General features: G+C 44.3%; 1 protein-coding gene across 7 annotated transcripts in view; it reads right to left on the bottom strand.

Annotated features, from left to right (window-relative positions):
- Positions 1 to 325: 325 nt before the first annotated feature.
- RUFY3 (RUN and FYVE domain containing 3) overlaps positions 326 to 26004 on the bottom strand; it is a 74014-nt gene continuing 48335 nt past the window's right edge. For 5 of the 7 annotated variants that reach the window (XM_054989826.1, XM_054989825.1, XM_054989829.1 and 2 more), the window contains exons 11-18: positions 25721 to 25888; positions 23520 to 23617; positions 17854 to 17973; positions 15241 to 15364; positions 7885 to 7961; positions 4963 to 4990; positions 4075 to 4149; positions 326 to 3174 (exon numbers count right to left, since the gene is read on the bottom strand). In XM_054989826.1, the coding sequence (XP_054845801.1) occupies positions 3031 to 3174; positions 4075 to 4149; positions 4963 to 4990; positions 7885 to 7961; positions 15241 to 15364; positions 17854 to 17973; positions 23520 to 23617; positions 25721 to 25888 (834 nt within the window). In that variant the 3' untranslated portion in view covers positions 326 to 3030. Of the gene's footprint in view, positions 3175 to 4074; positions 4150 to 4962; positions 4991 to 7884; positions 7962 to 15240; positions 15365 to 17853; positions 17974 to 21743; positions 22264 to 23519; positions 23618 to 25720; positions 25889 to 26004 lie in introns of those variants that run through there. The other 2 variants (XM_054989832.1, XM_054989831.1) reach the window with 1 other exon arrangement.

Consider the following 26004-nt stretch of genomic DNA (forward strand, 5'->3'; position numbering starts at 1 on the left):
CCCTGTGGCCCCTCAATCTGCCATTCTGGATACCGAAGTCTCCCTTCTCAATCAACTGACCACTTCCCTTGTTCTTATTTCAGATATAAAAATGGACTATAAAAAGCCTTTGGTTCCCATGCTAAAGGCAGAGTAGAAAATTGTACTGGGGAAAAACCCTACGTTAACGCTAACAGAAATTCCTTTTTCAGACTGCGTTTCACGTCAGTGCATACAAGGATCTTTTGTATTGTAATTAGTTTTGTGTTCAGTTGTTGCAGCTAAGGTAATTATCCTGCGGCTGGCTGGCACTAGTATGGATTGTCGGTGGAAGAAGAGATTTACGTAACAATGGCTTGTCCTCCTTCATTTAGAAACGCAGAAGAGTGGGTCAAAACTCTTTCTTGTTACAACAGTTCACTACAGCAATGTTTTTTAAGGAAGAGCAGTCAATCATATGAATTTCATCTGATACTACCAACCCCTTCTCAACAGAAGTGGCACAGGTTAAAGAAGCGTTTTGTCATTTCAGTTCATTTGAGAAGTGTGCCATATTTTGTTAGAGAAAGTCAATAGTATTTCATGGCGTTATGTTTTTGCAAGCGGTTTCCAAACCAAGGGATACTGAAATGCGAGTACAAAATATGTAACTTCCCCCTTAATCTACCTGTACTCAGCATTCTGTACTACTTACTGGCTTGGATCTAGCCCATTGCTGCGATTTCCTCCGGTCTTTCTCACCTGCAGCAATCCAATCACATTCCATTATGGTTGCTAATTCTTATACAGACTATTCTTTAACTGCATAATCAGGTGGTGCTGCTAATATTCCCCCCTTGAGCACCTTTTGTTAAAAGTAGCCCCAATCATGATTCATTCTGTATTTTATCCAGTGACTAAGTTACACCAGTTTATCAGCAGTAAGCGCACAAAAACTCTGATTTCCTCTTTCCCTTGCGTTGTTCTTCTACCAGTATCATCTTGATAGCGTTTGCTCTTCGTTTTAAAGTAACGCAGGAAACTGCACTTAGAGAACAGGACACACACATTCACCAACCTTTGTTGCGGTTGCCTAGCTAATTCCACCCACTCAAGGCTGAGGCGTATAAAAGATGCTCTAGGGTCCCCAATGAGTAGATCAGTAATGGCCTACCACTTCTAATCTCCCCCTGCAGTGCACAGCCTAAAGGAAAGGTACAGTATAAATATTTTACTAAGCTAATAAAATGGCACACACTGCTCACATAGATCGGGGCAGCATCTTGGCTGTGCTAAGAAGCATAACTTATTCTGGGCAGAAACATGCCGCAACGCACAGATGGAGCAATTCTTCGTAAACTAGCTTAAAGCAGACAATCTGAAAATATTCTACACTGAGGCAATACAGCTGGATGACTATATCTACTAAACAGCAACCAGCTTAAAAAATTATTTTTAAGGTTTGTGTGTACACTACAGCATTCTCAAGTCACCCAAAGCCCGCTGGACATAGTCCGCAGAGCTCATGGCTCTGTTTTTTCTTGCTTTCTCAAAAGTAACACACTGAAGGTAAAACAAACCACACTGTACTTCCTTAAATATTGATTGTCTGCACAACTGCATTCTGCAAGTTTCCAGTTTAGCGGTCTTCTTCCCCCACAGCATGGATGAGGTTCGCCAGGATGGTTATGTGAGGTCCAAGAGAAGCAACAGCATTTGGGGCGCTACCAAACAAGCACCGAGCACTCCACTAAGAAGGAGGTATGCCCATTACGTTGCAAAGTATATTCTGTAACACACTCTTAAAATCTATTAGCTTACAGCTAAGAAATTACCACCATCTCACTAGGAAAGCATCCTAATTTGACACAAACAAATCTCTATACAACCCTACTGCATTTATAGCCTGAATATGCAACTCTGCAAATTTTAATTCATCAGGCAAAATATTCAGGATTCAAGTTCCGTTTTACTGGCTCAAGGAATTTACAAGCAGTTGGCGGCCCCCGGCCATTCTGCAAAAACAGGTGTCTAAGGCTACCCACCAGGTAGTTCAGAAAAGCTACCCTACACATTTCTTGGCCAAGTTTTTGGTAGCAAACTTTCGGACAGCTGTGCAGATAAAAGTACGTGCAGTGCAATTCACATATCACATGTTCTCCCTCAAGGAGTTTGATAGAATGCATTCCCCTTTAAGCAGCACATGTATAACATTTGAGCCTCACCAAAAATTAATCTGAGATAACAGGTAAATATAAGCCTCTTTGTGATTTCTCTTTCTTACACTAATTGCCTTTTTTTTAAAACATGAGTCATCCAGTTCCATCCTAGGGCCTCTCAACAGGCTGATTCAGAATCTACTTTTAAAATACATATATAAATATACAGTGTCCACTGGAAACACATGTCTCTGTTTCCTTCAGAGAGCTGTGTGACTCAGAAATATCACAGATTGTATGGATCTGTGGGCAAGTCAAGGTGCATTCTCTGGCTCCCTCTTAGGAAGCTTGATGGGTGGGGTGTGTGACCCACATAAACAAGCAAGTGGGTGATACTGGACCAGACTAATCCATGTGGCTTCTAGGAACTAATGCAAGACATGCCCATCTGCACAGCTGGCTTCCTGGGAGAAGGACACTAGAGAGAGAGAAACCCTTGGTAATGTGTTTTTTTTCACAAGCTCATAGTTTGCACTCTTGTCCCTTGCTAGGAACTCAGATACAGCTCTCAATTCATGTTTAAGTAATTCAACAGTCTCTCTTCTGTGTCTGCAAAAACGAACGGCCTGCAGCACTTGCTTCTAATGGAGATGATGAGCAAGGAACTCTTTCACAGCAGAGTCAAGACATCGGATGAAACTCTTCCAAGGATGGTTCGCCTAGGATCCTTGAACATTTGCAGTGAAGGATGACTATCGACACAATTCTAGCATGCCCTTGGCTCTCTGGTCCCGCAGGCGTTCTCTCAAAATCTCTCCAAACAGCTGCAGACACATCCAGAAGCTACCATGTTTCACAGAGGAGGTCAGCTAGTGAAGACGAGCAACGTTTGGCAGACCTTACAGTTCTGAATTTATGAGGGGCTTGCAGAATACTCCTGCATCAAGTGTTTATGACATAGGTTGCAGACGCGTTCCGGGTTGATGCTGGAGGGAAGAGGTAGTTCGTTTGCTGAACAGGCCTCGCAGAAGATCCCACTGCAGTTCTTGCAAACGTTCTGTACAGGAGGGAAATATGGAGATAAAATTTACTGGGCGTCTGAATTCAGGTACACTTTTGCACTGGAAGGAAACATTAACCGGTTCATGTTCCAGCCAGACACAAACAGGCTTCTCTCTCCAATGATCTGCTCCTAACACCCTGGTAGCCTCTATTGCTGGAAATGAAACCCTGCATTACAATCTTGGACAGAAAGAGCTCTAAAATGCTCAGGGCGTGGGTTTGTCTGTTCAGCTTCCAGCCTGCCCTGTTCCTAAGGCGCAGGGCTGAGAGGAGTGGTTTGAGTGCCAAACTTAGGGCTAGGATTCAAATTCCCACTTGCTGGGTGGCGTTGAGCCAATCACATTCTCTGCCTGCCTAACCTACTTAACAGGATTCAGGAACAGAGAGCCATCTATGCCATTCTGAGCCCTCAGTGGAAGAGTCAGATAAAAATATAATAAGGAAGCTACTGGGTTTCAATCCTCTTTACAGAGCCCCTGACAAATAGGTCACGAGAATCTCTCTGGAGCAGAGGGCGAGAAGTGTTGCTACTCCGTGTGTGTGTGTGTGTGTGTTGTGCTATGAAGAAGCTTCTGGCTTACGGTGACCCTATGAATGAAAGACCTCCAAAACATCTTATCGTTAACAGTCCTGTTCAGATTTTGCAGATTGGAGGACGTGGCCTCCTTTCTTGAGTCCAGCCATCTCATTCTGGGGTCTCTCTCTTCCTACTGCCTTCTACTTTTCCTAGAATTATTGTCTTTTTCAGTGACTCTTCTTATGATGTGACCAAAGTATGATAGCCTATTCCTGCTGAAAATTTAATGTGTGAATTATCCCTTAGACAACTGCAGAATACAGAATGAGGGCAGAAAAATGTTTTCCTGAGGTCAGCCACTCTTTGGTTTACATTTACCTTCTTTTGGCTTCGGGTGCTTTCTTCTTTACACAACTGGCACAGCTCTAATTTCCCAGGGCCAGAAGACTGCTCCTAAATCATTTAGGCAGAAACAAAAAACACCATAGAGAACGGCAATCATTTAAGCATCAGCCAAGGTGGCCAAGTTTTCTCGCCCATCTTTCGACTTCTCATACAGAATACCTCACGTAAAGTTTGGGTTTTTTAAATTTTTGATAAAGCCCTACCATCTTTCTTTGAAGAGTTCAATCTGATTCTTCGTGATTAGCAGTTGTGCTGATCTGCAAACCTGCAGAGCAGCCATTTTAGGGCCAAGTGGCTAAGTATGCCCACAGGGGCTGCTATGTTAATTAGGTACAGGCAATTTAAGCGCACTGTTGTTGCGGTACCACAGAAGCAACTACAGTGCAATGCACATGTGAAAGTACCAAGCACAAAACAGACAGGCGTTTCTGCACACGGCATTCCACAACTACAGTATAGAAGCAAGAAGGCAAAGTATGTTGTTTCATTCTTGAGCATCCTTTTAACTTCGTTTCAATTCATGCCAAAAAATGGCAGCCCAAATGTTAACATGAAACATACCTGCATAACCCCAAAACAGATGAAACCTATTAACCCCACATTTAATAAACTATAAATTGGCTCTCAAGCATGTTTAAAAGAGCAGGCTTCGTGCAAATTTATCGTACATACAAGCTTTTAGTATATCCGCCAAAAGTAACTAACATTCCAAAATAAATGGTTGGCTTTTCAGCATTCAGCACTTAACACAGAGACCAAACGACAAAAGCCCTTTGGAGTTTCATCATTTTAACACAGAGAAAAAATTTCCCGTGACAAGTGATTTCCTACAACTTCACGTTAAGCAAAATAAGTACTTACATGCTCTTCTTGCACACTAGGAGGCGTCCTACAATAGAAACAAAATATCAGTAAAGGGACAGGGACTGTAGACTATACTACTGAGCAATGTTTGTTTCTGTGTCATTTAATATGTTGTGTCAAATTATGTCGGTTTTGTTTCCCATTTTGTATTCCTGTATTCAAATGTTATACTTTTTCAAATTTCTGCAATCCATACCCTATTGTAATGTTTACTGACTGTCCCAGTTGTTGATTGTACTGTTGACTTATACTGTGTAATCAGCCTTGAGTCTCGGTGAGAAAGGCAGACTGTAAATAACACAGATAAAAAATAAATCTGTCATTTTCATCCACATTTAATATACTATAAATTGTGGCTCTCAAGCACATTCTGATTTCTCATTTTAAAAGTGTAGGCCTCATACAAGCTTTAGTATGTACATGCTCTTAGCATATCTGACAACTGCTCATCACAGAAGAACACATTTTGAACATTTCACATTCTATAAACCTATTAGATCCACATTTTCCTGGAGTGAACACTCACATTTTCCTATAAGTAAGCATCTTTTTTTGAACACAAGTTCTCATGTCTTTCTGTTCCTGTTTTATCTCCAGATGACCTCTCTAAATTGATAATGCAACCTCTCCCCTTCTCCAGAGGAACTACAGTCTTCAGGGAAATAAAACACCCTGCAATTTCTCTTAAAATGAGAAATCAGTCAAGGTATACTGTATCTGATTCGTCCCCGGATGATGCCTGGGCAACCTTCCTGAAAGCCACCAAACAAGGGGATTCAGAAACCTCTCTAGGCAGCAGGTTTGATTCCTGAGCTGTTTTATAGGTTAAGAAGAACATCTTAACCTTTATCCTATCATGTATCTCACAGCTAAGGATAAAAGCCACACGTGGATCAAAAAAAATCTGACAATGCAAGGGGAGGAAATCCAGGGCTAAAGTATATGTTTCTGCACAGTGCTGAATCGCAACTGATAACAAAACTCAGGACAATGCATCTACCTGGACTGAATAGAGACCTAGGCTTCCTGTCTCATTTCCAGTGCTGATTTTTTTCTCGCCCGCCACCCTTCTGCATACCTTATCCAATCACACCAGCTTTAGTCATTTGACATCTGAAACCACTCCACTCCCCAAGACATAAGGTGTCAGATGGACTCACATTCTTACTGTATCTGAAGAAGTGAGCTGTGACTCATGAAAGCTCATGAGTCACAGCTCACTTCTTCAGATACAGCTAGAATGTGAGTCCATCTGACACCTTATGTCTTGGGGAGTGGAGTGGTTTCAGATGTCAAATGACAAAAGCTCATTTGCCACCACAAATTTTGTTAGTCTTATAGGTGCTACTGGACTCTTGCTCTTTTCTACTGCTAAAGACAAACGCAGCTACCCATCTAGCACACTGAGGGGAAAACCCAAATTTGCAGGAAAATATGGTTTTTTTTTAATTACAGAACTAATAAAGTAGTAACAGCACCATCTACACATGCACAGAGAAGCATGGAGGGATGTTCTGAACTGATATAATATAGCAATACTGTTTTTATTTTCTAATATTTTTTCCAATGGTAATTGGGGTTCTTGTTGCCCAGTCCCTAACATGAATGACCATATCTATTTCTGGCACAGACAAGCAACACTTCCTCTAGCTGGCAATGCAGTAGCTGTCTAAGACTTTGGACCGAAGGTGATGAACACAGATGACTGTGCCACTGGCCCTCGATCAGGGCTAGTGATGAGCCAAAGCCAGTGGTTTCTTTTAAAAAAATTTTTTAGAAATAACTGAAAGGGCTGTTGTCCACCCATCAGCTACGTTAACCTTTACAACCCATAAAGATGACATTCCAAGTTCTTGCTTTCCCATCATACCAAAAACACCCCCTCTCTCAAAAGCCATATATGAGGCCCACAGCATAGGCTACCAAAAAAGTATTCGATTAGGTTATCAGGAGAGCTCATTCCAATTGTGCACCTCTTGATGTAAGCCAAAACGAAGTCTCTTTTTCCACAACTACTCAAACCAAGCCAATCAAGTAGGTCCACGAGTGTGTGTCATGTATGCCGTCCTGCATATCTGCCATGCATGTATTCTGTGTTATGTGCTGATCCTCTGAGGGCATGAGAAGTTTCTTATTGATGCTAAGCTAGTGAGTTATCTTACAAGCATTTACTTTCTCTTTCCCTGCTGCTTCCAGCAAGCGTCCTTGAAGGCCGGCTGCAACTGGCTCGAGATGTATCCTTCTTGGGAAATGAGATGATTTCATTCTTTGCTCGGTCTAGCCTAAACCTATTTTCTCCCCATCAACCCCCCTGGCGGCGGGAATCTTCACTATAACTGACACTACCAACCCGTTACATCACTTCTGCCAATCCCGTTGTCTAAGCACCTTGAACTTGATGGAGTGCTAATAAAGTTACTTCAACCAACGCACCTGTGTGATTGCTGTAGCGAACAAGGGGGATCTACCTGCCAGGGACTGACAGCATGTCCGTATAAAGCAACATTTTTGCGCTGCAGGTCTCCACCCACACCCAGGCTCCACAGTTTTCCTAGCCTGGTATCTGAGCCAGTGGGGATTGTCACAGCGGCTATGCGTCTGTGTGGGTGTCTGCCATCCTGAACCAAGACTGCCAAGACCTACGAATGTTACTGTCTGACTGCCCTGTGAAAGAACACAGACTTGCTTTCCAGATAGGTCATCTTCAGAGTAAATTTCCAGATACTATCTAACGTGACTCGCGCTACTGGAACATAAGCTTTAAAAATGGGCTTACAAATAAAATCATCCTCAGAGTCTGCAAAACTGGCTCTTGAATCATAGTTTCCAATACTTACATATGATTACTGAAGTGAAAAGACCAGAAAGAAGGAAACTAAAGCAACAAGAAAGAGGAAGCTCATTTTACTCAGCCCGTACTTGATGAGAAGTCCTGCATTCTCCTTCGCTGATGTTCTCCACTGAGAATCTCCTTCCTGGAGTTTGTTTCCAGAATCCTATTGAAAGAGACAGATATGGGAATCAAAGCAGGATATTTACCCAGTACATTTCTATTCCACGCTTTCTCCCAAGGACTGCCAGGCACTGCACATGGCTCTTTCCCTGTTTCCTGATTTATCCCCACAACAACCTCATGAGGTAGGTTAGGCTGAGAGCGTATCATTGGGCCAAGCTTCATGACAGAACAGGGATTTAAAAGCAGACCTTCCAGATTCTAGATTGATACACTTAACTCCTGCACCATATTGGCTCACTTTCAAAAGCCCAATTCCGTATTTTGTGTCTGCTCCTATGTATGCTGTGGCCAGAATTTCCTTTCTCCCCACAGTAGCGCTGTTTGTTCCCTATTAGCAGCCACAGCCCTATGAGCATCTTGATTACTCTGGCACCAAGTTCCACCACCAGAATGACCAGATAATAGGTCTTAATTGTGGTGTTTGGAATTGTCATATGTGTATGTGTTATCTTGCATAGGGACATTTGGAAAAGCTTGTGTGAATTACACAGGTTTAATAATGAGAAGAGAAAACACAATACAATAAGAGAAGGGAAAATATAAATGTGGCTTGGAGGTTTCAGGCATGTTGAGATAAAAAACATCATCTTCCTGGCACAGTCACCTCCCAAGGCGCCCTCTGGAAATTTTTATTCATGCGCTCTTCAACTTTAGAAGTACTCAAAGCAACTTACAAAGGGAAGACATTACTACTAAATGGATCTCCTGTAGGTGCCACCCTGCACATGGGCAAAATCAACAGCTTCCCATACACGGGCATTCTCTGTGGTGGTCCCTATCCTGTGAAACGTCCTGCTTGAGGAGGTCAGGAGGGCCCCCACTCTCCTGGCTTTCCACAAACAATGCCAAACTGAATTATCCAAACAGGCTTTTTACTCAGATAGAAGGGCTGTATTGTAGGGTGGGGGTCTCAGATGCTTCACTAATGAGTTAGAGACCATAGACTTAACCACTATGTTGCCTTACGACTTATGACTAGAGATGGGCATGAACTGAAATACGAACCAAAATTCGTCACGAACCTGGCCAGTTCGTGGCTCACAAACCAGCGGTTCGTCAGAGCCTATTTCTGATGAACAGGGATGAACTTTAGGCTGGTTCTTTTGGTTCATTTTCGGTTCATCACCGCAGACAGCCTGGCGCCGATCAATCAGTTTCCTAGGCAACCGGAGATTTTCTGCCGCTTTTCAGCTGATGGGAGGGGGATCCTCCATGAGCTGAAAAAAGTGCCTTCATTTGAAAGGAACAACAGTTCTCTTGCGTGCAAGAAAAGTGTTGCTGCTTTCAAATGCCGGCTGGAACTTTTAAAGCGTTTCAGTATCTGTTCTGCTTCCCATGTTTGCAGAAGTTTGCTTATTCCCTGCTGGCTTTAAAAGACAGGAAAGGGGTAAATGGCTGGTTTTCCCTTCCTCGTTTGGGGTATGCACACTCTTTTTTCCCCAAAGGCAAGAAAGTGTAGCAACGTTATAACATTGTAGCATTGCAACATTGTAACATTACTGCACTTTCCTCCTGGCTTTAAAAGCCAGGAAAGGATTAAATAGCTGCTTTCCCCTCCTTCTAAGACATGTTTCAGGATTTGCAAAGACAAAAAAAACCCTAGCATTTTGCACAGCCCTTTGGAAACCAAGTGGCAGGGAAGCTGCTGCTGCTTCCCTGCCACTTGGTATCCAAAGGGCTGTGCAAAACTTTGTTTCCAAAGGGCTGCTGCTGCTTTCCCTGCTCACACCCCTATTCTGCAGACCTTCCGCTGCCCCCAAAATGACGTTTTCACAAACCACATGAACTGGTTCAGGAACGGGGCAAGTTCATGAAAGTTTGTGATTCATGAAATTGTACAAACCTCGAACCTCCCGGTTTGTTTGTTTTTTGGTTCGTGCCCATGTCTATACTTATGACCTATCTGTTGCTTTAAGTATGTGTTCCTATGTGCTACCTGTGCTTCTGATCCTACTGCACAGTTATATGTTGTCTAATGACTGTCCAAGAATTCCTTAAGCTCTGTTTCAACATTTCTTCAACTATGTATTGGATTATGGTTGTTGTGGGTTTTCCGGGCTGTATTGCCGTGGTCTTGGCATTGTAGTTCCTGACGTTTCGCCAGCAGCTGTGGCTGGCATCTTCAGAGGTGTAGCCCAAAAGACAGAGATCTCTCAGTGTCACAGTGTGGAAAAGATGTTGGCAGGTCATTTATATCTACTCAGGAGGGGTGGGGTTGAGCTGAGTCATCCTGTAAGAGTTTCCCAGGGTGTGGAATGCTAATGGCGGGAGGCTTCACTGTATCCTGAGGAGGTTCTTTTGTATATGGATTGGTACTTGATGTGCTAATCTTCTCTGCAGGGCTATTGTCGGGTATAGAGTGTTTTGTTGCTGGAGAAACGTCAGGAACTACAATGCCAAGACCACGGCAATACAGCCCGGAAAACCCACAACAACCATCGTTCTCCGGCCGTGAAAGCCTTCGACAATACATGTATTGGATTCCTGCTGCTAATGCTATGTCTTTGTAAACTTGTATTTATGAGCAGAGTCACCTGGGCTCAGGAGCACATGGTCTGCAGCTGCTAGAGGAGGTAAGGGCTTTTTGCCTTTCTTGGCTGTGGTGGGTTAAGCTGAGAAGCTAAGGGTGGTCCTCTCTAGCTTTGGGGCTTTTTGTGTGTAGTTTTGTGTTGATTTGAGAGTAGTTTTGAGGCTGAGTGTGTTTGGGCTTGATTGTGTTTGAGGGTGAGTGTGTTTGTAAGGCTGCTGGGGGTTGCTGGAGTACAAGCCACACACCCCCTTTGTGCTCACCTCCTGTGCTTAGCAGGAAGTGACCTTTTGCATTGAAAAGGCAACTGCTGGGCAGGGGCGCGAGCCTTTGGCGCGAGCCGAAGGGCGAGAGCTAAAGGGCTCTTGGCCTGTGGCTCTTAGCCGGGGGATCATAGCCGTTTTCTTTCCTCTTTCTGTGTTATTCCTAAAACAGAATAATGAAGTCAGAATGCCAGCAGGGGGTTGGGGGCTTTCCAGTGTATTGCACTGAGTGTCACATGTATGACTATCTGCCTTCTGGTCAGAAGTCCTGGATGTGTGCTCGCTGCAAGGAGCTCCTGGTTCTCAGGGAACGAGTACGTACCCTTGAGGCCAAGGTGGCTGACCTGGAGAAGCGGAGACAGTTAGATAGGCACGAGGACAAGATTCTCAGGGACAGGATAGATGTGTCCCACTCTAAAAATGGCAGCGTTCTTGTTGTCAAGGAGAATGAGGATCTTGTGGAATCAGGGCACTGTACTGAGGATAAGGGGAACATGCCCTCAGAAGGGACCTCTTCTTCAGTTGGTGAGCAGGTTTCCTTTCGCATCAAGGAACCATCCCTGGGTGGGGCAGGAGGGAGGCTCTTGGTAGTTGGTGATTCGATCCTTAGACAAGTAGATAGCTGGGTGGCACAACCGCGTTCTGACCGTATGGTGACTTGCCTGCCTGGTGCGAAGGTAGCGGACATTACGCGTGTTATAGATAGGCTGGTAGATAGTGCTGGGGAAGAGTCAGCGGTTGTGGTCCATGTTGGAACCAACTATGTTGGGAAATGCAGTCGTGAGGTCTTGGAACAAAAATTCAGGCTGTTAGGCAGGAGACTCAAGGCCAGGACCTCCAAGGTAGCCTTCTCAGAAGTGCTACCTGTTCCACGCGCAGGGCCAGAGAGACAAACGCAGATCAGGAGTCTCAATGTGTGGATGAGACGATGGTGTAGGGAGGAAGGGTTCAAGTTTGTTAGGCACTGGGATTCTTTTTGGGACAAGCGGGAGCTGTACAAGAGAGACGGTCTCCACTTGTCCCGAGAAGGAACCCGGCTGCTGGCACTTAAAATCAAAAAGGTGGCAGAGCAGTTTTTAAACTAAATGCTAGGGGAAAGCCGACAAGAGATAAAGTGTCTCTGGTTCAGGATGGTTCATCTCAGAGAGATGAAGGGCTAGGTATAACACTTCTACAGGGAGATAGATTAGAGTTGTCAACTGAGATGGAGACAAACAGTGCAGATGACCTAACTACGTCTCGAGGCAAAGTGTGCCGGGGAAGTTACAGGTGTTTATATACAAATGCTAGAAGTGTCCGAGGTAAAATTGGGGAGCTGGAATGTTTAGTGTTGGGCGAATCCATAGACATTGTGGGCATATCAGAAACTTGGTGGGATGAGGAAAATCAGTGGGACACGGTGATTCCTGGATATAAATTATATCGGAAGGATAGGGAGGGAAGGGTTGGTGGTGGGGTGGCTCTATATGTCAGAGAAGGTATACATTCCAGTAAGATTGAGAAGGTAACTGAATTAGATTCGCTTCTGGAAATGCTATGGGTTGAAATTACGGGCCCAAATGGAAACTTAACTGTGGGAGTTTGTTATCGCCCTCCAGATCAGAAAATAGAGGAGGATTATAAAATGATGACAGGATTAAAGATGACTGCTAAACAAAAAAACTGTGTTGTAATGGGTGATTTTAACTACCCACACATTGACTGGGCCAATGGGTGTTCGAATCGGGGGAGAGAAAGTGAGTTTCTAGACTGTCTCAATGACTGTGCTATGGAACAGATGGTTACAGAACCTACTAGGGGAGAGGTGATCCTGGATTTGGTCCTCAGTAATGCTGAAGACCTGGTGAGAGATGTAAATGTGATTGCACCACTTGGGAACAGTGACCATAATGTTATTGAGTACAACATATGTATAAATAGGAAATTGCCAAATAAGACCAACACAGCCTTGTTTAACTTCAAAAGGGGTAACTTTTCTGAGATGAGGGGGTACGTGAAGAAGAAACTGAAAGGGAAAGTAAAAAAGGTCAAAACACTTGGGGAATCTTGGAGACTATTTAAAACTACAATCCTGGAAGCTCAAATTAAATATATACCGCTGGTTAGGAAAGGCACAAATAGGTTTAGGAAAAGGCCAGCATGGTTAACAAGCAATGTAATAGAAGCTGTAAAAGGTAAAAAGGATTCTTTTAGGCAGTGGAAAACTAGTCGGAGTGAGGTTGATAAAAAGGAGCATAAGCTGTGGCAAAAAAAGTGCAAGTCTGTGATCAGACAGGCAAAAAGGGAATATGAGGAGCATATTGCAAAGAACATAAAGAAAAACAATAAACAATTCTTTAAATATATTAGAAGTAGGAAACCAGCTAGGGAGGCAGTGGGGCCCTTGGATGACCAAGGCGTAAAAGGATTACTAAAGGGTGATAGGGAAATGGCTGAGAAGCTGAATGCGTTCTTTGCTTCTGTCTTCACTGTGGAAGATAAGAAGTGCATGCCCACTCCGGAAGCACTGACTTTGGGAGGGGTTTTGAAAGACCTGAGTCACATTGAGGTGACGAGAGAGGAGGTTATGCGACTGCTAGATAATTTAAAAACTGATAAATCACCGGGCCCAGATGGCATACATCCAAGAGTTCTGAAAGAACTCAAGTGTGAACTTGTAGATCTCCTCACAAAAATATGTAATCTGTCATTAAACTCTGCATCTGTTCCTGAGGACTGGAAGGTAGCTAATGTTGTCCCCATCTTTAAAAAAGGTTCCAGGGGAGATCCGGGAAATTACAGGCCAGTCAGCCTGACGTCAATACCGGGTAAGTTGGTGGAAACTATTATCAAAAATAAAATTAGTGGGCACATTGATGACCAAAAGCTGATGAGGAAAACTCAGCATGGGTTCTGTAAGGGAAGATCTTGTCTCACCAATCTGTTAGAGTTCTTTGAGGGAGTGAACAAACAAGTGGACAAGGGAGACCCGATAGATATTGTTTATCTTGACTTCCAGAAAGCTTTTGACAAAGTTCCTCATCAAAGGCTCCTAAGTAAGCTCAGTAGCTATGGGATAAAGGGCCAAGTCCTCTTGTGGATCGAAAACTGGCTAATTAATAGGAAACAGAGAGTGAGTATAAACGGGCACTTCTCACAGTGGAGGGTGGTGAGCAGTGGGGTGCCACAGGGGTCGGTATTGGGTCCAATGCTTTTTAACTTGTTTATTAATGATTTGGAATTGGGATTAAGCAGTGAAGTGGCTAAATTTGCAGATGACACGAAATTGTTCAGGGTGGTGAAAGCCAGAGAGGATTGTGAGGCACTCCAAAGGGATCTGTCGAGGCTAGAAGAGTGGGCATCCATGTGGCAAATGAGGTTCAATGTAGCCAAGTGCAAAGTAATGCACATTGGAACCAAAAATCCAAAATATAAATACAAGTTGATGGGGTCTGAACTGGCGGAGACTGACCAAGAGAGAGATCTTGGAGTCATGATAGATAACTCACTAAAAACGTCAGCACAGTGTGCGACTGCCATAAAAAAAGCTAATGCTATGCTAGGGGTTATTAGGAAAGGGATTGAAAACAAATCAGCCGGTATCATAATGCCTCTGTATAAATCGATGGTGAGGCCTCATTTGGAGTACTGTGTACAGTTCTGGTCGCCACACCTTAAAAAAGATATCATAGCACTGGAAAAAGTACAGAGAAGGGCAACTAAAATGATTAAAGGGTTGGAACACTTTCCCTATGAGGAAAGATTGAGGCGCTTGGGGCTCTTTAGCCTGGAGAAAAGACGACTGAGGGGAGACATGATAGAGGTTTACAAGATAATGCACGGGTTAGAGAAGGTAGAGAAAGATGTGTTTTTCTCCCTTTCTCACAATACAAGAACTCGTGGGCACTCTATGAAATTATTGAGCAGTCGGGTTAGAACAGATAGAAGAAAATACTACTTTACACAAAGGGTGATAAACACATGGAATTCGTTGCCACAGGAGGTGGTGGCAGCTACAAGCATTGCCAGCTTCAAGAGGGGACTGGACAAATATATGGAGCAGAGGTCCATCAGTGGCTATTAGCCACAGGAGATAGATGGTATTCTCTTTGTGGGGAGGTGGTGCTCTGTTGTCTTGGTGCTGGAAGGAAGGCAGTGGGAGGGCTTCTGGTGTCCTGGCCTCACTGACAGTCCTTTAGATGGCACTGGATTTCTAGCCACTGTGTGTGACAGAATGTTGGACTGGATGGGCCACTGGCCTGATCCAACATGGCTTTGCTTATGTTCTTATTTACTCTATGGCATTGTTTACTCTATGGCATTGGAAATGTCCTTGATACTGACTGTACTAATCTCACACTATGCAATCCGCAAGCAACCCAGCTGCTGGCAAGAGTAAGAGCAACAGCTACAAAACAGAGATTTAACAGTCTGGGTTAAAAGGGAAACTACCATTAAGCCACAAACATATAGCAGAAAGGGAGATTTACCATTTTTGACCCTGTCTTCTGGAAATCCTTGCCATGGCTGTGCAACTTTTTGTTTTCCTGAATTCCATAGCGAGAATGTAACCCCTGGTCTCGTCCCCGTTTCAATTCCAGTTCAAGCTGGCTCCTACAGAAACAGCATGGAGGAAGTGTTAATAAGAACAAGCTTTAAACTTACTGGCCTCAATAAAAAAGCCACTGAAGGGGGGAAAAGACAGAAAGAAAAGAACATACACAGTTACAAGAATCTGCAGAATGAGTATTTTAAATGCAACACCTCAGAACCAAAAGAAAGTTTAGCTCAGATCAGAAAAGATTCATTCAAGTTGCATGTTTCTAATATGATTTTTCTCAACAGGCCAGGTTCCTAATTAATAACACAAGAGCACAGAAAAGTTCAACAACATCAGACACTAACTGCAAGCTAGCTGAGTTCCTCTTCTGAAACTGAGATCAAATACTGAAGGCTGCAGAGTTACACCCCTTTTATCCATTCCTTGAAACCAAAAATAGATACCGTGGTCCGCTAGCAAAGGCTCCCACTAGCTTCCCACCTAAACACAATCGACAAATTTGTCTATTCTCCTTTGGACTGAGGGGGAGAGGGAAAAGACTTCCTATTGTTGGCAATTACCAGCCCTACTGAAACAGAATGCCAGTTCTATATGATATAGAAAACTGTTTAATACCTACTGTGCTAATTTTGTGGTCTCTCCCTTCAATGTAGTATTGCAATTGCTTCCCATTAGAGGTGGGCACGAACCGCAAAAAAAACTAACCGTGCGGTTTGTGGTTCATACGTTTTCATGAACCACGAACTTCCATGAACTGGGGCAAGTTCGTGAACTGGTTTGTGATTCATAGTTTGTGGGGTTTAAATGGCCCTTTCCATGCTGCTTTACAGCGGCACAGAAAGGGGCATTTAAACCCGTGGATCAGCTGCTTGTTGGGGAGATCCCTGACAAGCAGCTAATCATTTAAACAGCGGGGCTTGGCTGCCCGGCCAGGAGTTCCTGGCTGGCCAGCCAAGCCCCGCTGTTTAAATGGCCATTTCCCCACTGCTCCAAGTGGCAGAGAAATGGCCATTTAAACAGCGGGGCTTGGCTGGCTGGCCAGGAACTCCTGGCTGGGCAGCCAAGCCCCGCTGTTTAAATGATTTAAACCTGTCTGATCCTCGGGTTTAAATGCCCCTTTCCCTGCAGCTTTGTAGCAGCATGGAAAGGGGCACTGCATTTAAAATGAACCGGCAGGCCAATTCGGAAGTTCATGGAAATGAGCTTCCACAAACCGGGCCGGTTCATGGTTCTTTTTAGTTCATATTCCGTTTCGTGCCAATCTCTACTTCCCATGGATTTTCTCTGCAGTAAACAAAGAGAATCTAGTCCAAGGGAGAGGGGCCCTCTCCTAGCAATGAAATAGTTCTGAAAACTTAAATACACTTAAAGTGTTCAGAAAGAGGGGTGAGCAATTTTTGCTGATTTCCCCACCATCCGCCTGCAGCCACCTGGGGATAAGACAACCTTCAGGAACACCAGAAATGACAAAGTGGGGTCTGCCAAAGTGCCCTTCAATTTTAGGAACGCGTAACTGAACACAGCTCCTTGTTTCCTCCTCTTCCCCTCAATTCCTCCTAAAATAGCTCTGAGGATAGGAAGGAGAGAAACAGGAACATGAGTGCCTCTTCCTCTGGCCACTTCACACATTATGGGCTCAAAGAGGTATATGCAAATATATGCAATGACCATCGTGTGCATCATATAAGCACAGGGACCATAACTGGCCAAGGCTTCCATCTGCACGTACAGGTAATAAGTATCAATGGCAGTTTTCCCCATGTGAGCTTATGGAGCCTTACGTGTCCATATGCACAGCCTAAAATTCCCCAGGTCACCAGCATGAACAGTCATCAACTGCACATGGGTGTCATCAGGCATGCTGAATATGTGCATCCAAGGCTGATTCCGCACACGTTGGATAATGCACTTTCAATGCACATTATCAGTCGTTTAAGGTGGTTTTTTTGTTCCGCACACAAAAAAATCCGTTCCAAATGATCTATAAAGAGGATTGGAAGTGCATTATCCAACGTGTGCAGAATCACCCCAAGACTCATGGAATCATTAATTTAATTTGTTCTTGCAAAACAGTGTGCACGGCTTCACACATATGGGCAACCTACCTGGCACACAGGTCCCACTGAACACAGATGAGAACTTTTACAGACTGCTTGTTTTCTATCCGCCTCTCTGGTCACCCTCATGGAGAAGTACATATGGATGCAGACAAAGAAAAACCTGCATTCTAGTTGGAAGGCTTAGAGCTCACTTTCTTGATGAGGGAGCTTGCTATGACAGTATTTAAGGGTTCCCTACATAACACAGGCTGATTCTGCACAGGTTGGATAATGCACTTTCAATGCACTTTATCAATCGTTTGAGGTGGATTTTTTGTTCCGCGCACAAAAAAATCTGTTCCAAGTGATGTATAAAGAGGATTGGAAGCGCATTATCCAACGTGTGTGGAATCAGCCACATGCAAATTGTATCACCGAACACAGGCAAGCCAACTGGCCAAAGATGCCCTCCCAGCCAAAACTGAAATCAATCATCTGTTCACCGCTGCTTCCTGAGCTGTTCCACCTCCAGCTGAAGGCTGTCAATCTTGTCGCCGAACTCCTGCTTGAAGAGCCGGTTGTCCTCCTCCAGGGACTGACGCTCTTTCTCTGCCTGCTGCAATCTGGATTTGAGCCACATGAACTTGTGATAAAAAACAAAAGCCGTGGTGGGGAGGAAGACTGAGTTCGAGCAACAAAGTGAATAAAATAAAAGCAAAGCAAGGCCAATCAAAGATGTTGCAGGGCAGGGTGGAGGGGAGAGAAAGAATGTACATGAACGGCTAGTAAGGGGGGGGGGACAAAAATAATCTAAAAAAATCAAAATGTAGGTGAACCAGGCAGAAGAAACTTCTATTTTCAATTTTTTTATTCTATTACTACAGTTTACAGTCATTAGATGATAAACATAAAACATCACTTTTATCCATAGTCAAAGCAAACCTCAAGTACACAGTATTAATTTTTTTTTCTTTTAAAATTGACGGTACATTGCAGCTTTACACATGTAACCGGAACTTGCATCATGGGATACCGAACTATATTAAGAAATTAGTGCATTTGTCTGGTCTCTTCCACAACTGTTACATCAGGTTAAGTACATCAGGTTCTAGACTGAACACAAGAGTCACAGGGCAAGTATTTGGATCTCCTGGCCCACTGAGGCATTCCTGCAATGTGGGAAAGGGGGCTGAGTGCACACAGTGTGTGTGTATTGGGGGGGGGCTCAATTATGTGAAAACATCCCATGTCAAAGTATCTGAAGATGTGAAAAACATGGAGGGCTGTACCATGTGCTCATCTGGGTACTAAGATTGCTTAACGTGTAGTTGGCATGAGCAGAACAGTCCAAGCCAAGGGGGTGGGAATGAAAGGGGCAGAGTGGTGGCAGGGTGTCAAAGCCCCCGCAGGCCAAAACACCTTTTTTAAGGGAGCTTTCTCTCAGTCCAAACCAAGCCTTTCATCTCATTTGCAGAGTTTGGACAGCTTCCACTTCTGAAAATTATTTTGAGGAATTCTCCGCTCAGACCAGGGGCACTGATGCCCCTCTTGGTGGCCTTATTTCCAAAGCATGGCTTCAACAGATGGGAGGGCCAGGAATGGATAAAGAAGTGGTTCCTTCAGGAAGGGACAATGGCCTCCCTTCTGGCAGGGATGCGTTCCCCTGTCCCGTTTTTACTTTTCATCTGGTGGTCCATAATGCATGGCACCAGCCAGGTGGCTCTTTAGAGATCACCCAGTGGATTTTGATCACGTGGAAGCTCAAGGCCTAAGAGCCAAAACACATGAGAAGAAATACCTAGGTTCAGCACGTGTTCTCTTACCTCAAGGTTTGCCGGGATCTGTAGGCGTCCTGGAAGCTTAAAGTTTAGCATTTACAGAGCAGCAGGAAGGGAAATACAGGCGCCTGTATTTCCCTTCCCCTTCCTGCTGCTTTGTAAATGCTAAACTTGTTCTCTTACCTCAAGGTTTGTTGGGAAGTGCAGGTGTCTTGGCAGCTTAAAGTTTAGCATTTACAGAGCAGCAGGAAGGGGAAGGGAAATACAGGCGCCTGTATTTCCCTTCCTGCTGCTCTGTAAATGCTAAACTTTAAGCTTCCAGGACGCCTACAGATCCCGGCAAACCTTGAGGTAAGAGAACACGTGCTGAACCTAGGTATTTCTTCTCATGTGTTTTGGCTCTAAGCCTCAGAGGAGGAGGGGTTGTAACAATTATAACAATGTGGGAATTTTGATGAGAGCTTTCTTTCTGCCAAGTCGTGAGTGGAATTTTTAAAGCTTAATTCAACAGACTTTGCTCCGAATTAATTGGGTATATTTTCAGACACACCCCACAAAGTTCAATTCAGTTATTTTTTTTTCATCTGCTCTGCCAGAGGAAGTTTTTACAAGCCACGAGGCAGCATGAGCACTTACACCAGACAGCAAGATTCATGTCAGTCGATGTTTCCTTTTACAAACCACCACCGCCCCAATACTTTCAATTTCAGTGGGAAACTCTAAGATTTATGAAGAGGGACCCCCGCCAAGGAGGAGTGGACTATTTAAACTCATAAAAGCCAACTCTGAGTACTTTGGAGAGTATTGACAGGGCTATCTACATTAAGTTCTGTTTTGAGACCAGCAACTAAAGGAAAAAGACCCCCAGTCTCGCTCTAAAATTTGAGTTGCAGATACCGGCATGAGCCAACTGTTGAGGGATGGAGGCTGCTTCCCTCCTAAGAAGGGGCAGTGGACCTGCACAGGAAGCACGCCTCCCAGGTCCTTAGCCCTCTTCCCCGCCCCTCACCGCCTGGGCCAGCCTGATTTGACTGGCTGGCCCAGGCATTTGAATCTGGGCTGTGTGGGCTCTGCCCCCATTGAGGCTGCTGAAAGCCCGCGCCACCCCTAACGTGCTGGCCACCCCGCATCCTGCCCTCCTTCTACGTGGCCTGCAACTGATCCCCCCAGTTAAGGCTGGGAGTCTGCATTTTTCTATGTTTTCATTAGTCATTAATTTGCTAGAATTCTTGGCAAATCCTCTATCTGAACCAGAATCTTTGATACAAATATTAATGAGCAAAAGGAAATTGGAAACAACAAGAAAAAGTTATTGTATGTTGTAGCTACTATGAGTTAAGGACTGATCAGCAGTAATTCGCGACCAGTTCCGTTCACTTTTCTTCAGCAAGATAAAAAACATTATGAACTGTTACATAAAATGCATCGTCGTGGGAGGGAAGAAAAGGTAACATGTACCTATCATCAGTGTTCTTCAGTTAAAGAGGGCCATTTCCACACGGCTTACCTTCCCTCGGAACGACCCGGAACATCGCGCAAAAACTGCAGAAGATCACGATCTTCCGCGGTTTTTGCACGATGTTCCGGGTCGTTCCAAGGGAAGGTAAGCCGTGTGGAAACGGCCTAGGACAGCTGCTCTTTTTTAAAAAAAAATGGAAATAAAGTCCGAAGTAGAAGGCAGTGCAAAGGTTAAGAATGGTTCACAGTTTTTAAACGCAGCTAGTAACTACATTATCTAAGGGGAGTAAATGAATGGTTTTTCATTAACACAGGAGGGGAAACTGCCTTGATTTCTCAATGACCTGTCTCAATTGCTAGTCAGTACAATTTCAGTTTGCATTATTTACACTGTACTATTTATTTGCTGTTTTTTTGTGGGGGCTTCCTCTGCATATTGCCTTATGCCCAAGCACAGCAAAGCAATGGGGTTATACATCAGATACACACTCTTGGAAAAAAGCACTAATCCACAGAGACAGTGGCCATTTTCACGCAAAACTCACGGAACGAGGGCATCTTCATGGCGCGATTTCTGACGTCATCACGCCACGAAAACGGAATCATGACGGGGTGACATCAGAAATCATGCCATGAAGACGCCCTCATTCCGTGAGTTTTGCGTGATGTTAAAGAGTATGAAAACGGTCAGTGAATCAATGCATTGGCACCCATATAGAACTGAAGAGGGGGGAAAGCCAGGAACCAGCACAAGGCCAGGCAGAATTACACAGCTGCACTGACCGGCAACACACAAGTCCCAGTAACATGTTCTGCGCTACTGTAAAGTGAAGGGGTATCATTTGATCCCACTTCCGATTTCCAACAGTTTTAAATATCATTAGTGGGGAATCGATGCATAATTTGACCGGCAAGCTATCCAGACACAGCAGGTCAGACACACTTTCAGGTCACGTAAAATCTGTGACGTGCACAAGGAGAAGAACATGCAGTGCACACGAGCCTTTGGTTATCAAGTGGCAAGTCATCCATTTGTGATATGTGCTTTTCCCGGCCTTGAGATCCATCCAACGGAACAGCAGAAAGATCGCGGCTTGCAGCAGGCACCGATGGTGGCACTCTGCCTCCCTCCGTGCACATACTTGCTTCATCTATTTTACAACAAGGCAATGCAAAAGATTACCCCACTACTTTTGAATTTAATATTGCCAAGAGGAAAAGCTTTGCAGCTTTCCAATATGCCAACAAGAGGAACAAGGTTAAAAGCTTGTTTTGTTACACATCTGGTATCAATGGTATGTATAGAGCAACACATTTTATCTCGTTTGCAATTTTCTGGGGTAGTTACGGGTCTGTCTATTGTTCAAACGACAAATAACCAGGACAGGGTTAGGATTATATGCTAACGCTTCCACTCCCTCACCCACCCACCCATCCCCAAAAGTTTTTTAAAAATGTCACAAAATTCCAAGTCAACTTTAGGTGATGACCATTTAAGTTTGTCGTCTAAATTTATCAATCTCATTTTGCTTTTCCCTCATAATTGAGCCGAGATGTCAGAGTTGGAAGGTGACCAGCTGCAGCCAAAAGAAGGGGAAAGGAGTCTACGGGTGCTTCTGAATCAGTTTGTTTGCTGCACTATTTAAAGTTTTTGCCTGTTTCACCAAATCCTTTTCACTATATGGAGAAAAGGTCATAATGATGACATGGGGAGTCGGGGAGGGAGGGGAAAAGGAAACAGACAGCAGAAGAAAACACCAGTTAATTCAACAGACACCAGTGACCGTACATTGCGATGTTACGCTTTGCTCTGAATGCAAAGATCACCATGGCAGTTTTCCACACTGCTTTCCGGCCACGGAACATCACGCCAAGCTCCTGGAACGACAGTGCCTGGTGCGCTTTCGCGGAAGTTCTCGCGCGAAATCATGCCAGGAAGACGCTGTCATTCCAGGAGCTTGGCACGATGTTCCATGGCTGGAAAGCAGTGTGGAAAACGGCCCATATCACATTAAGAAACATGAGAAGCAGATCTATGGATATTTCAATCACACTTTTAAAAAATAACCACTCATTGGAAAGCGTTTTCATGACCACTTTTGAGGCACATCCACCAATTTGGGCGAGTGTGGAAAGTGATTGTTATACAGCGCCATTACATCCAAACAGCTCTCTGTGTAGCTTCTGTGGCAACACATTTTAGTCTTCAAGATGCTGCATCTTTTCCTTTAGGCAGCAGGACAGTAGCACAGATATTGCCTCAAACATTGTTCCCATAGAATTATCTTTCCTTAAAGCCTGAGCAGGGCCATTTCCACACGGCTTACCTTCCCTCGGAATGACCCGGAACATCGCACAAAAAACACAGAAGATCGTGTTTTCTCGCACAAGAAAACACGATCTTCCGCATTTTTTGCGCGATGTTCCGGGTCGGTCCGAGGGAAGGTAAGCCATGTGGAAACGGCCCTGTTATGATACGGTGGGGTTGTGAAGGGATCCAACCTCCATGGTTCTCTCATGGCACACTAATTCTGAAGCAGTGAACCCTGTGCCATGTTTACTTCTGTTATTGTTATCTTCTGCCAGAGAGTGAAGATTTCTGTTGTTGTTGTTTGCTGTTCTCCCAATAACTCATCAGACCTCCTCCTTGGTTGTGCTGCTGTGTGTGTTTATACGTTGCATTGAATTGTTTGAATATTTTACAGACCTTTATTTTAAATGCTGTTTTAACATCCTGATGTTTTAATGTTGAAATGTTTTGAGGTTCGCCATTTTGACAACCCTTTTTCGGTGGAAAAGCGGCACAGAAATTTTTTAAATAAATCAGTTTTCAAATACCCTAAAAATGTGTGTATTAAAGACGAGCTTTAAAGAAGCCCAAATCAGCAGAAGGTTCCAATTAGGCTTCAGTAATAAGCAAGTTTCAATTTTACCTTTGTTCAAGTTGTTTAATGGTTGCAGCCATCTGATTCGTCTTCTCCTCCAAGCGGCTGTTCAGCTCAGTCTTCTGTTTCGCTCCCAGGTCCGAACTCTAGAACAGTAAACAAGGCACAACACCAACTTCAAAGGTCACAGCGCTAGACTTCAACTCACATCAGCCTGTGTGTCTAGGCAAGCAAACAAACTCATATCCCAACTCACCGTTTCTTGCAAACATATCTTCAACTGGAACAACTTACAAGTTAAACACTTAGCAGCTGAGAAAGTATGAACCACATGAAAAGAATAAGCAAACAGGATGGATATGGGGAAATGGTCAGACAGTTTTCCCCTTCAGAGGAGAACTAGTCTAAAGAGGAATAATTGTGCTACCAATACCAGCATGCAAGGCCTGATCAGTTGCTAATAGATCCATCTGCAACTTAAGCAGCACTGAAATGCAGAAACCAGGGGGCAGTATAACAAACAACAAATAAATATAATGCCCAATTGGGGCAAAACAGTTACTGGTAACTGTAGATAGTTTTAGGTGAGTAGTCATGTTAGTCTGTAAATAGTAGAACAAACTTTAGGTTCTGTAGTACCTTAAAAGACCAACAAAATTTCCCAGGGTTTAAGCTTTCATGAGTCAAAGCTTCTGCATTCTGACTTCAACTGGTCCTTCTTTGTAACACCCCTCCCACCTTCTAACTTGAATAGAAGGAATGATGGATCTTCATTCTCATTGTATCTGACGAAGTGAGCTTTGACTCATGAACACTGGACCAAAATGTGGTGGGGTATAGCATCAGACTAGATCTGGGTGATAGAGAGTCCCAACCTGCCATGAAAGCTTGTTCGGTTACCTTGGGCCACTCACACACTCTAAGCCGAACCTACCTCACAGAGTTATTGTGAGGATAAAATGGAGAAGGGGAGAATGTTGTATGCCACTTCGGGCACTTGCTGGGGAGAAAAGTGAGGTATAAATGGAGTAAATAAACAAGTTTGTGCCCTTGTACATCTGGTACAGGTTAATGATTCCCATCCCTAACCATAGAGAAAGGACTGGGAAGGGGCTACAGGATTTGGTTTCCAATCCTGAATGAAGAACACCAAGTTACAGTCAACCTCAGGAAAGATACAGCTGATCCATAATTAAGGGCAGAGGAGGGAAGCAACAGGAGTCAGGCAAAGAAGAACGCAATCCCAAAGTCTGTTCTCAGTCAATGTGGTTAAACTAAGCCAGATGGGTTCAGTGTGTGTGTGTGTGGGGGGGGGGGGGGAGGTTATAAAGGAGTCCAAGTTGAGTATCCTCTCCACAAGGCCCAAGCTGGCTGGGGTGGCGCTCTCATTTATGTTTCTTATCCATCCTGTCTCAAGGTTTCAGAGCAGGTAGCAACTAGCAGCCACTAACAATGCCAGGCAGGTCAGGGAGAACAACGTTCTCAAGCTCTCTTGGTGAGCAACTGAATCTCGAACCCTGATGCCCAAGCCCAAAACCCTGTCTAGAATTAAGAGACTGGCAATTAACAATGCAAAGTTCACTCTTACAATACTTGACAAATTAAAATAAGGCGTGTACAGGCAGATATACAATCAAATGAATGCCATTCTCAATATACAGGAAACTTTCTTCCCACTCTTTCAGTCTTTCATCTTCTGTAATGCTGTTAATGAACACACGACCTACGCACATCCAGTTATAGCATGCATTTCAATGCTTTCCTCAGAGTCGCGTTTCGCAATAGCCTACACGCAATAAACATACTTGTGAGCAGGGCTTTTTTTCAGGGGGAACGCGGGGGAACGGAGTTCCGGGACGTCTTGAAAATGGTCACATGGCTGGTGGCCCCACCCCCTGATCTCCAGACAGAGGGGAGTTGAGATTGCCTTCCGCGCCGCCAAGCGGCGCGGAGGGCAATCTCAACTCCCCTCTGTCTGGAGATCAGGGGGCGGGGCCACCAGCCATGTGACCATTTTCTCTGAGGGCAACTCACTGAGTTCCACCACCTCTTTTCCCAGAAAAAAAGCTCTGCTTGTGAACTTGCTCCTACTTTAGGGGGTTCCCCCTCTCCCTTCCGTTCAATGCAGCCCAGTCGGTAGCTCCAGAAATCTGGATTGGTTTTCTCCGTATTTACACCGTGGTCCAGCTGTATCCTTCAGAATTAGAGACTGGCTCTCCGTCTTAGTCTAACCAATCCTGCTTGCTTACCTGCAACTTGAAAGACAGTTCATGTTTGAGGGCCCTGAGATCATCGAGTTGCTGCCTGAGTGCCACCAGGGCATCTTGCTTCTCGCAAACGTCTTTTTCCAGCATCCTCATGGCCAGTTCCATCTCTTGTCTCATTCCAATCTGTACCTCGAGTTCCTTTTCCACATCCTAAATCGAAACACACACACACACACACACGTGAAATCTGAAACTTATGTTTAGCTAATTAACACACCTCTGAACGCACACAAGCACCATTCTTCCAAAAAAGCAATCCAAGGAGC

Source organism: Eublepharis macularius, chromosome 10, assembly GCF_028583425.1.
Source record: "Eublepharis macularius isolate TG4126 chromosome 10, MPM_Emac_v1.0, whole genome shotgun sequence".
Lineage (NCBI taxonomy): Eukaryota > Metazoa > Chordata > Lepidosauria > Squamata > Eublepharidae > Eublepharis > Eublepharis macularius.